This window comes from Henckelia pumila, chromosome 1, assembly GCF_033568475.1.
Source record: "Henckelia pumila isolate YLH828 chromosome 1, ASM3356847v2, whole genome shotgun sequence".
Taxonomy (NCBI): Eukaryota; Viridiplantae; Streptophyta; class Magnoliopsida; order Lamiales; family Gesneriaceae; genus Henckelia; species Henckelia pumila.
The window spans coordinates 70,695,495-70,708,077 of NC_133120.1; the positions used below are offsets into that span (position 1 = coordinate 70,695,495).

A 12,583-nucleotide genomic window follows, 5' to 3' on the forward strand; every position below is an offset into this window, starting at 1 on the left:
ATAAATTTACTAATATGTAAAATGACATGAAAGACCTTAAAAAATCTTGAAAATGACAAAAATATTGATTATTAAATGAAATAATCAGGAAAAAATTGTAAATTCACTATAAAAAATGTCAAAATATAAATTTAGTACATGAATTAAATATTAACAATTAAATTTACCTTAAATAAGTAAATGAACACAAAAAATGATATGACTTAAATATTAAAATTTAATCTACGTACCTTGAATAAATAAATTGACTAATGCATGAAATAAATGAAAAACTTTTAAAAACCTTGAAAATGACAAAATTATTAATTATTAAATGAAATAATTAGGACAATATTGTAAATTCACAATTAAAACCAAATAATTAATGAAAATAATGAGGATATTGAAGAAAATTTACAATTCAAACTTGTATATTTATATAGGTAATAAAAAATAAATAAATAGTAGTAATAATAATAATAATAATAATAATAATAATAATAATAATAATAATATAGGTAATAAATAAATATGTATATATATATATAGGTAATAAATAAATAATATAACTAGATTAGAATAGATAATCGAATATAATATATAAGAGATAGATATATGCCGAACCCATAGTTGCCGACAAATCAACCAACATCTGCAAGTAAGGACTAAAGAGTAAATCAAGTTAAACATGCCCCCAGCTGTGTTATTAACCTAGGTTAATAACACAGCTGGGGGCATATATATATAAATATATATATATATATATGTTCATCAAATTAAATTTAAAGAGACGAGCTTGAACCTTATATATGTTGTTGAATCTCAAATATAAAAAACAGTATATATTATATTAATTAAGAGAAATTAATTAGAGATGATGTTGAGCTACGAAGTTATGGCAGTCTTAATATCTTTCCTTGTCGGATACTATTTGATCAATATCTGGTCACGTTTTGCTGCTCCTAACAACAATGAGCCGCCGAAAGCAGGCGGCGCTCGGCCCTTGGTCGGCCACCTCCATCTCATCGGTGGCAGACTTGCCCACATCACGTTCGCAGCCATGGCCGACAAATACGGCCCCATTTTCACCGTCCAACTGGGCGTCCACCGAGCATTGATCGTCAGCAAATGGGAATTGGTTAAAGAAATCTTCACCACCTGTGATACAAAAGTGTCATTCCGACCGAATTTGGTGTCCGGGAAGCTCTTGGGCTTCGATTCCACCATGTTTAGCTTTTCTAACGACTTGGGATATTGGCGTGGGATCCGAAAACTGATCTCCCAAGAGCTTCTTTCGGCGCCGAGACTGGAGCTGCTCAAGCACGTTCGCGTGTGGGAGACAGCGGAATCGGTTAACCAGCTGTACAAGGCTTGGGAAGTACTGAAGATCAAGGATGGGTCGGACTCGGGCCGGATGATGATGCAGGTAGAACTGAAGCAGTGGTTGGGGGACCTGAATCTGAAGGTGATGCTGAGGATAGTGGCGGATAAGAAACTGTCTCACGGAGGAGACGATAGCGAGTCGAGCCGGTGCAGGGCGGTGCTTGGAGAGTTCTTCCTCTTGATTGGACAGTTTTTGGTGGGAGACATGCTGCCGTATCTTGGGTGGTTGGATGTAGGTGGATTTGAGAAGAGGATGAAGAAAACTGCTAGAGAATTGGATATAATCGTCGGGAAGTGGCTGGAGGAGCATCGCGCCGATGTACGTTCCGGCGGTGGTGGCGGTGAGGATAAGCTGGATTTCATGGGTGTCATGCTTTCAACTATACATGGAGTTAGCCTTGGAGGTCATGATCCAGATACCGTTATTAAAACCACATGTCTGGTATATCATATCATTCTTTTTATTATAATTTCATCTGTCAAATATATACTTTTGTACATAGTTATTACATGTTGCCCTTTTTATTACATGTTTCCCTTTTTATTACATGTTACCTTATTTGTTGAATCTACACATATTGAAAAAGATTCAACCCAAAAAAAAAAAAAAAAGGATTGAACTCAATTTTGTTAAGCACGGATGTTGCCGTATTCGTTGAAACTTTTAGTTACCAAAATTGGAAGGCTTATTTTGTGTTTAACATGAGCTAGCTCGTGCGTTTGGCTCAATTGAATCATCTGCAGTACTACCCTATATCTAATTTAGATATTCAGATGATCGAATATGGTATGCATGAATTTTGTTTAATCAGTTTAAATCTTTATATGGAGTTGGTCGATGCTACCCCACCCGGGTAGTGTCGGGTGGGATATCAACGGCCCGGATCATGCAGGTCAAATAAAATTGTTCCGTGGCTTTACGGTGGTACCCTGAAACCAGCATCGACTGAACCCTTTATATGACCAACGTGTGTATCTGAGGGGTAATAGATTTGAAGGGCCCGGGTTAGCCAAAACACAATTTTCATCCGGGGTCCACATAAAAATTGTGGGGCCCAAATGAAAATTGGCCAATCAAAATGTATTGGATGAGCCCCACAATTTTCATGTGTGCCCCGGATGCAAATTGTGTTTTGGCCAATCCGGGCCCTCTCAACTTTTCCGAGAAAAAGAAATTTAGCTTCCTCCCAATTTTTCTTTTAAAAAAACCCGAAAACAAAATTTTTTCTTATTGTATCTTGAGTTGAGTAAGCGTTGTAGGAGACGAGAGACATTTGCAAGGTTCCAAAATTCAAACCTTTATGATATTTCATTGGAAGGTTAAAGTGAGTTTTAACCATTTATCAGTCACAATAAAACTTTAATACTATTTGACATCATCACATGTAGGCTATGGTTGCGGGTGGGACTGATAGTATAACAATTGGTTTAGTATGGGCACTGTCTCTTTTACTCAACAATCCCAATGCTCTAAAACGAGCTTACGAGGAACTAGACACGGTGGTCGGAAGAGATAGACGCCTGAACGATTCCGACATCCAAAATCTTGTATATCTCCAAGCCATCGTCAAAGAAACACTGAGACTATACCCTGCACTGCCCTTACCTGGCCGGGAATTCACCCAAGATTGCACGGTCGGCGGCTACCACGTCCCGAAAGGCACGAGATTGATAGTGAACTTGTGGAAGTTGCACCGTGACCCCAGCGTCTGGGCCGAAGAACCCTCGAGCTTTATGCCCGAGAGATTCCTTTCAAGGAGCTCAAGTTCGGACGACGCGCTACGCCAGCATTTCGAGTACATCCCGTTCGGGGCCGGTAGAAGGATGTGTCCCGCAATGAATTTCGGGGTCCAAATGATGCATCTCGTGCTTGCTTATTTCCTGCATTCGTTTGATGTAAAAACTCCAGATGATCATCAAGTGGTGGATATGACGGAGAGTTCTGGTCTGACTAATATGAAAGCCACCCCTCTTCGTGTTCTTGTTGCTCCGAGGTTGTCTCCTAATCATTATATTGATTAGTTGTCGTTTACTGGTTAATGTGTTAAAGATATAAACATATGAATGCATGAGACGTCTAGCTATTCTAAAATCAAGTGCTTCACTTGATGATCTATTATTAGTACTATATCTCTATATTTAGGGCAGTTCTTGTCTAATAATTCATGTGATCATGTATGTATCTATGGTGAAGATGATGGCAAGTATTATGTTTGTTTACGGATGGAATCATTCATGCCCTTGTTTATGAAAAACAATGGATTATATAAATTATAAAATATTGTACATTTTTTATTTTCTTCATGAGATGTTTGAGCTCGTATACAAGCTTTCTTTCATCTACGTGCCTTTGGTAAATAATTCACTCGTACAGTACAGTTCTTTTATCTCATATATATATCCGATCGAATCTGCAACCATTGGTTCATCAATGGTTGCATGTGAAGTTCTATAACGATGTGATGCATCTTTAAGAATACATAGTGGCATCAAATATACAACTAGGAAACCACTTTACCATATGCACATCTCATATATATATTATGGCCAGAAATTCCATATATGTACTATTATCTCATTAGATCACATAGGATATCCACATCCGTAGACGAGCGGTGAATTTCTAACTACAATGTACTGGCTCCTACATGTGTCGCAACAACACCTCGCCACCTGATGAACCTCATTGAGTCGGTAAACGTGTCAAAGCACAATCCTAGCACGTAGAGTCTCAGTGTTGTCTCAGGTCGTAAGTACTAATGATGTACAATCATAACCACATACTTATCCACTCGATTACTGATAAACACTTGGGAAGTCCGAGAGAGGGTAGTTCAGTGAACTCATTGTATGAGCATCAATCTGTATGATTAAAAATATTAATTATGTCCATAACAATGAAACATGGTACACAACATCACAGATTCTAGTCTCGAGATCGAGCGATCCCTACGCTTTTTTTGGACGGCCCAATCGACTAAGAACTCGTTTTAGAATATACAATAATTTAAGATATATGTTTCATTATTGTCATCATATGTACAATCTCATATTTATTTACTATATTATATTCAAAGTGATCTTTATCTATGCGGCTTGCATGGGTATACGGGAAAAATAAATGCCAAAATTGAATAAAACATAATTATATTTAAGATAAAGATAAAAAAAACCGCTTGTCAACTTCTTTAATATATTTATTTATTTCTTATGATCTTCCTCAATTTTCTAATTTACATTGTTTTATTTATTATGTTATACATTCATCGTTGTATTCCTTGATCATGAGTGTTAGGATCGTGAGCGTGTGTAGAAGAGGGAGTGAATACACATTTTAAAATATTTTTAGAGCTATAATAGCTTGTTCTTGAAATATTCAAAAACGAACTGAGCACCGAGAGATTATATCGAGTTCGGTTTTCAAACTCAGCGAAAACCACTCAAAATAATCCCTCTAAAATCCGATTAAACATTTTAGAAATCGCTTGAAAATAATGCAAATTGAAATGATAAAAACGGTTTGGTTGAAATATTTTATCAAACACTTTGTATGCAATATTTTGGTATTTAATCAAACACATAAAATGCTTCAAAAATGCAATCCAAAACAGTAGCAATAAATAAATGCAAGAATTAAAGAGATATGGATTTGTTTATGGATGTTCGGAGATAAAACTTGTCACGCCCCGTGATCGGAACGTAGCATCGGCGTTGTAAACAATTTTAAATCGTAAAACAACAAGCCATGTAGTACATAAACAGCCTTCAACCAGTCTTTACAAATCCAGTAATGTCTTTACAATAACCAAAACATGATAATAGCAGAAGCGAAATATAAGCGATAATAAAACTAATAAGACTGCTAGCAATTCCATAAATTTAGACTTGATCACCAACCCCAGAATGCGTTTTTCTCATCATCATCCAACTGCTCTTCAGTATCTGGGAAGGGAAGTAAGGGGGATGAGTGTTTTGGGAAACACTCAGCAAGAGGGGGCCAATCGTACATGCAAATGTCTAATATACATATATATAGGAGTTCAAAGGAAGCACGTTCCAACACATGTCGCAACATAGATCAGAACAAGGCATGACTTGAAACTGAGCATCAATACATATCATGAATATCACATAAACTTAGACATAGCACTGTTATTCATCTCGTTAATCATGGCTACTGATCAGTCCCTAATTTTTACTCCTCTAAGGGGGCGAGGCCTTAAACGGTTATTATAACCCACCGCATCAGGGCCATATCATATCTTATCATGTTTTCGGAATTCCTTATCCACTTCTTAAGTAGAATTCTAACAGTGCATAACAAGGAGTTTCATAGAACAAACATGTACGAATTTCAAAGAAGTATGAACCAGGCCATGTACGATTGAATTTTCACAAACACGATCATGAACGTATTTAAAACATATATAGATATAAGCCCTCTTACAGTATTCGATTTACAACAAATCGTGCAAAACTTGATGTTGATGGTAAGCCTCAAACGTGAGCAGAAAACTTCTTCCACAATAGAACAGAATGCTTGCTTTGAAACTGGAACAGAAACCTTGCTCTGCTTGAACTGCTGCTATCGAACTGGTACTGCTTCTGCTAGTCCTCGAAAGTGGCAGAAGGTTGGAACTCAAAATGTGCAGAGTTTTACTCAGTTTTTGTGTTCGAAATTGGTGTGATCTCCCTGCTAAATCTGCCACTATTTATAGGTGTAAGAAGCAGCTGAAGGGCCTCCCATTCATGGCCAATAACTCATATTAACAGCCATCATTCTTTATTATTGCAGCTGTTACAATCTCTTGATTTCTAGCTGTTACACTCCTTGGCTGATACATGCAACACTAATCTGCATACTCATTGTGGCTGTTACAATTCTAGCCTATGACAAAAAACGTGGCTTCACATTCCTCCCACCTTGAGAGAAGTTTCGTCCTCGAAACTTGGATTGGGTTGTTCTTCAAAGAGAAATGGGTATAGCTTTCGCATCTTCTCCTCTAACTCCCAAGTGGCTTCCCTTTCCGTGTGATTAGACCACTGAATTTTTACGTATGGAATGGTTCTTCTTCTCAACACTTGATCCTTGGTATCCACTATTCGTATTGGAACTTCTTCATACTTGAGCTCTTTTTTCAGATTCCCTTCAATTACCAGAGGTTCAATTTCAAGGACATGACTGGGATCTGGGATGTACTTTCGTAATTGAGAAACATGGAAAACATTGTGAATCCTTGACATATCTGGTGGTAAGGCCAGTCTATACGCCAAGGTTCCTACTTTGTCCAGAATCTCGAATGGTCCGACGTATCTAGGATTCAATTTTCCAGCTTTTCCAAATCGAACAACTTCTTTCATGGGTGAGATTTTTACATACGCCTTTTCACCTGCTTCAAATTCCAACTGTCGTCTCTTCATATCAGCCCAACTCTTTTGTCGATCTTGAGCAGCTTTGAGTCTTTTCTTGATGATAGTTACTTTCTCTACCGTTTCTTGAATCAATTCAGGTCCAGTGATGGCTTTCTCTCCGACTTCATCCCAGTATAAAGGTGAGCGACACTTCCTCCCATATAATGCTTCGTATGGTGCCATACCAATACTGCTGTGGTAACTATAGTTGTAAGCAAATTTGATGAAAGGCAAGTGTTCACTCCAGTTACAACTAAATTCTAGAGCACAAGCCCTCAGCATATCCTCCAATGTTTGGATTGTTCTCTCTGTTTGACCATCAGTTTGAGGGTGATAGGCCATACTGAGAGTGATCTTGGTTCCCATTGCATTCTGAAAGCTTTTCCAAAATCTGGACGCAAACCTCGGGTCCCTATCTGACAAAATACTAGCAGGTACGCCATGTAATCTTATGATATTGTCCATGTACAGGGTAGCTAGTTTATCCAGGTTGTAGTTCATGCGGACCGGTAGGAAATGCGCTGTCTTTGTAAGTCTATCTACAATTACCCATATTCCGTCATGACTCTGCCTTGACTTGGGTAAACCGACAACAAAATCCATAGAAATATGTTCCCACTTCCATTCTGGAATTTCCAAAGGTTGAAGTAATCCTCCAGGTCGTTGATGTTCAGCTTTGACTTTTTGACAGACCTGACATCGCGACACAAACTCAGCAACATCCTTCTTCATTCCATTCCACCAAAAATTTCCTTTTAAATCTCGATACATCTTGGTGCTGCCGGGATGCACTAAAAATTTTGATTTGTGTGCCTCAGACATCACCTCATGACGAATATTATCGATGTTGGGTACACACAATCGTCCTTTCACCCACATAACTCCATTGGAATCTATTTCAAGATTTGGTGTCTTTCCTTCTCCTGCTTGCTCCCTGAGTTTTGCTAAAGAAGGATCGTGGCTTTGTTTCAATTTGACTGTTTCTCGAAGACATGGTTGTGCTGAGAGTGAGGCTAAGATTACCTTACTCATGTTCTTCCGACTTAGAGCATCAGCTACCTTATTTGCTTTTCCAGGGTGATAGCTTATTGTCAAGTCATAATCCTTCAATAGTTCAATCCACCTTCTCTGTCTCATATTCAATTCTTTTTGAGTAAACAAGTACTTGAGACTTTGATGATCAGTAAATATTTCACACTTTGCACCGTAAAGATAATGTCTCCAAATCTTTAGTGCAAAGACCACTGCGGCTAATTCAAGGTCATGCGTAGGATAATTTTGCTCATACGGCTTTAATTGTCTTGAAGCATAAGCAATTACCCTTCCATCTTGCATGAGCACGCATCCCAATCCTTCTTTTGACGCGTCGCTATAGATGACAAAATCCTTGCCTTCAGTTGGAAGTATCAATACTGGTGAAGATGCCAGCTTTTTCTTCAGAATTTCAAAGCTCTGTTCACACATTTCATCCCAGTTGAACTTAGAGTTCTTTTGTGTGAGTTTGGTGAGAGGTATAGCTATCGACGAAAAACCTTCCACGAATTTTCGATAATAGCCAGCCAAACCTAGAAAGCTTCGGATTTCAGTTACAGTTTTTGGTCTAGGCCAATCCATAACTGCCTCCACTTTCTTGGGATCCACAGATACTCCGTCTTTGGATATTATATGGCCCAAGAAGGTGACGCTCTTTAGCCAAAATTCACACTTCTTGAATTTGGCATAAAGTTCTTTCTCTCTTAGCGTCTGGAGAGTGAGTCGGAGATGTTCTTTATGGTCTTCTTCACTTGGTGAATATACGAGGATGTCGTCAATAAATACCACCACAAACTTGTCGAGGAACGGCTTGAATACTCTATTCATGAGATCCATAAATACTGCCGGTGCGTTAGTTAACCCAAAAGGCATCACCATAAATTCGTAATGCCCATACCGTGTCCTAAAAGCTGTTTTCGGAACATCTGCTGACTTGACTTTCAATTGATGATAGCCTGACCTTAGATCGAGTTTGGAAAAGACTGTAGCTCCTTTGAGCTGGTCAAACAAATCATCAATTCTTGGGAGGGGGTACTTGTTCTTGATTGTGATCTTATTGAGTTCTCGATAGTCGATACACAACCTCATACTCCCATCTTTCTTCTTCACAAATAGGACCGGGGCTCCCCAAGGAGATGCACTTGGTCGTATTTGCTTTTTATCCAACAATTCTTGGAGTTGCTAATTCTTTCAGCTCTGCTGGAGCCATTCGGTATGGTGCTTTTGAGATAGGTGCAGCACCAGGTACTAGATTAATTTCAAATTCCACTTCACGGTTGGGCATTATCCCAGGAAGTTCTTCAGGAAACACATCTGGAAATTCTTGAACTACAGGAATATCTTCTAATGAAAGTGCAGCTTCTTCCTTTACTTCGCCTACCACTGCTAGGTATACTTCTTCGCCACTTTTCATAGCTTTCCAAGTTTGAGAAGCAGATAAAAGGGACTTCTGCTCCTTGACTTTGCCATGATAAATGACTTCGTCGAGATTTGCAGCTTTCAATTTGACATTCTTCATGCGACAATCTACTAAAGCATGGTTATTTGCTAGCCAATCCATTCCTAAAATGGCATCAAATTCTACCATGGGTAGTTGAATGAGTTCATCTTGAAATATGTGTTCACTAATTGTCATTACACAATCTCTGTGAACCCTATGTGTTTCAATTGTTTTGCTAGTGGGAGTTGCTACTCTAAAAGGTTCCACCAGTATCTCAGGAGTAAGTCCTAACTTCTTAGCAAACCTCTTAGATATAAATGAATGCGTAGCACCACAATCAAACAATACATAAGCAGAATTTTTTTTGATTAGAATGGTACCTGCTACAACGTCATTTGCATTCTCGACTTCTTCTTGTGTTACCGCAAAAACTCGGGCATTTGGCTTGTTCTCTTTTGGTTTATTCGTAGCAAAACTGCCTTTTGCCTCAGCTTCTTTGCCTTTGTTTTCTGGACAATCTGCAATGCGGTGTCCAGTCTTTCCACATCCAAAACAGGCGCCACTTGCTCTGCGGCATTCTCCAAAGTGTTTAAATCCACAGGTACTACATGTTTGGATTTCTTGATAGCTTGGTTTTGAAGGAGCGCTCTTGTTTGTTCCAGTAAACTGATATGGTTTCTTGAATGTCTGTTTTCCTGTTGAAGATTGCCCCACAAGAGGTCTCTTGTTCGTGTTCTCACCATCCCTTCGGTTGATATCGATCTCAGCTCGAATTGCAGCTCCCATTAAATCAGCGAAACTTGTGGCATGGTAAACTGCTAAAGCTGTCTGAATACGACTGCTCAAACCTCTTTTGAAACGGTGCATTTTCAAGACATCATCAGCCATGATAGTAGGAGCATACGTTCCAAGTGAATTGAATTTTGAAGTGTATTCAACCACTGACATATCCTGAGTCTGAGTGAAATTTTCGAACTCACTTAATTTTTGCAATCTGACTTCCGCAGGGTAATACTGCTTCAGGAACACATCCTTAAATTGTCGCCACGTGATTGGACCAGCTGCTATCATAGGTGGTGACACTGCCTCCCACCACTTGGCTACTTTTTCTTCCAAGAAGGGTGTTACTACATCCACCTTAAACTCATCAGGGATCTCGAGTAGGCGGAGTTGAGTCTCGATATTCTTGAGCCAATATTGGCCAACCTCAGGATCTGGATCTCCTTTAAAGGTTTGGGCTCGGTTCTTTCTCAGTGACTCATAATGATACTTCACCCCATGCACCTGTGGTAGTGGGTTGCCATTTGCAGGCGGGTTTCCCAACCTTTGAAGGGTGTTAGCCACAATGGCTGCTATAGCCGCCAAGTCAGCATGATTTAGGCCTAATACTTGCGGCGGCGGCGGCGGCGGCAGAGGGTTCCCTTCATTGTTGTTGTTGCGGTTTCTATAGCGTGGGTTACGATTGTTGCGTACTGGTCTCTTGTCCATGTCCTACATACGTAAAAGTTTCTAAGATTCTGATAGATTTATGGTTTAGAAAAATAAATTAACAAGTTGAACACATAGGTAAACAAAAGACCATTCATTGAATTTCAGAATAACAACCGAATTGAAATAACAACTGATAGTTTTGGAATTGAAAGCAACAACTGATTTGGAAATAAGTGACAAGAAAACATAGCTGAATAAAAACTAATGCATCCATACTAATCTAAGTCTATAACTTCTCCATCCCCCAGAACATCGGCGGCCACCTCCTCAACCTCAATCTCTTTCGGATCTTCCTCTGGATCCTCCTCAGGTTCCTCCTCGGAATCCTCTTCTTGCAGTTGATTCACGACCTGGAGTAGAATGGCATTATGATTATTCAAGTTTGCCACTGTACCCTGCAATTGCTGGACTTGAGCTTCCAGCTGTTGGATGCGATCTCGCATCTGTTGACGACGCTGCCCATGTTCTGCGCAGGACTGCTGCCTCAACTGCTTCTCATGTTCCACTTGTTTAGACAAGTGGCTAACAACACCAGACAGCTCTGCTATGGTGTCCTGTGCTGTCCCCAATCTGTCTTTCGACTGCTTATGTTCTATCTCAGCTGCCTCCATTTTTCCTTTCGTTTTGTTATGCTCTTCTTCAGACTTAATCACTTGGTTGCGCAGAGCTTCTTCACGAAAATGGTTAAGGTCCATGTCATCACGAAGATATATGTTGTCCCCCCTCACTTGCTCTAACTCATAGAAGTACTGGTTGGCCCTCTTCTCCCATTCACGCTGCTCACGTCTAGCAAGAACTACCTTAGCGCAAAGTCGAGTAATCTTATGCTTCTGGTTATCAATAACCAGTTGCTTCATGCGAAAGATGGAATGGGCACGAGTACGAGGAAAACTGGGCGCCATTTCCTGAAAGAAAACAAATGGAAAGGCAGGGCTTAGAACAAAAAAAAAATATATCAGAATTCAGCAATTACACAATACATGAACAGTTTGCAATAATTACAAACGAAACGAGACTTTTCGGAAAAATTTTCCAAAAATGGAAAATTTTGAGATTTTTAATTGAGCTGACAGTATCGATTGTGAGGATCACGACACAATTGACGGAATTGGATTTCGAGTTTTTTATAAAAAGTTATAAGCATTCTAAATCTTTCCTAAAACGGCAAAAACGCGATTTCGGAGGCCTAAACGAAGGAATTCGGCCAAAATCCGAGTTACATCATGACAAAATGTAATTTTGTCATGACTTTGGTTCATGAGATCGTTTCGAAGGGGACTACATTGGCCCTTTGGCCTACTGTGAGAAACTGCAAAAAAATTTCTAAGGTATTCCCACCCGGATTATGAACCTGGCGGTCTCTGATACCACAAAAATGTCACGCCCCGTGATCGGAACGTAGCATCGGCGTTGTAAACAATTTTAAATCGTAAAACAACAAGCCATGTAGTACATAAACAGCCTTCAACCAGTCTTTACAAATCCAGTAATGTCTTTACAATAACCAAAACATGATAATAGCGGAAGCGAAATATAAGCGATAATAAAACTAATAAGACTGCTAGCAATTCCATAAATTTAGACTTGATCACCAACCCCAGAATGCGTTTTTCTCATCATCATCCAACTGCTCTTCAGTATCTGGGAAGGGAAGTAAGGGGGATGAGTGTTTTGGGAAACACTCAGCAAGAGGGGGCCAATCGTACATGCAAATGTCGAATATACATATATATAGGAGTTCAAAGGAAGCACGTTCCAACACATGTCGCAACATAGATCAGAACAAGGCATGACTTGAAACTGAGCATCAATACATATCATGAATATCACATAAACTTAGACATA

The 12,583-nt window shown here is 39.3% G+C and overlaps 2 protein-coding genes across 2 annotated transcripts; one reads left to right on the forward strand and one right to left on the reverse strand.

The window, feature by feature from the left end:
* Positions 1-799: 799 nt before the first annotated feature.
* On the forward strand, positions 800-3,578 carry LOC140875502 (cytochrome P450 CYP82D47-like). Its single transcript, XM_073279204.1, has 2 exons — positions 800-1,804; positions 2,752-3,578. The coding sequence occupies exons 1-2, from the start codon at positions 854-856 to the stop codon at positions 3,382-3,384; spliced, it is 1,584 nt and encodes a 527-aa protein (XP_073135305.1). The 5' UTR covers positions 800-853; the 3' UTR covers positions 3,385-3,578.
* A 5,387-nt stretch (positions 3,579-8,965) lies between these two features.
* Positions 8,966-10,735, reverse strand: LOC140864557 (uncharacterized). Its single transcript, XM_073268815.1, has one exon. The coding sequence runs from the start codon at positions 10,733-10,735 to the stop codon at positions 8,966-8,968; it is 1,770 nt and encodes a 589-aa protein (XP_073124916.1).
* Positions 10,736-12,583: the final 1,848 nt, after the last annotated feature.

What these genes read in the sequence shown, in the direction of transcription:
- LOC140875502 (XM_073279204.1), top strand. Translation starts at nt 854, where the DNA reads ATGATGTTGAGCTACGAAGTTATGGCAGTCTTAATATCTTTCCTTGTC. An exon ending in TTATTAAAACCACATGTCTG is followed by an intron (nt 1,805 to 2,751) that starts GTATATCATATC and finishes CATCACATGTAG; the next exon opens with GCTATGGTTGCGGGTGGGAC.
- LOC140864557 (XM_073268815.1), bottom strand. Translation starts at nt 10,735, where the DNA reads ATGGACAAGAGACCAGTACGCAACAATCGTAACCCACGCTATAGAAAC.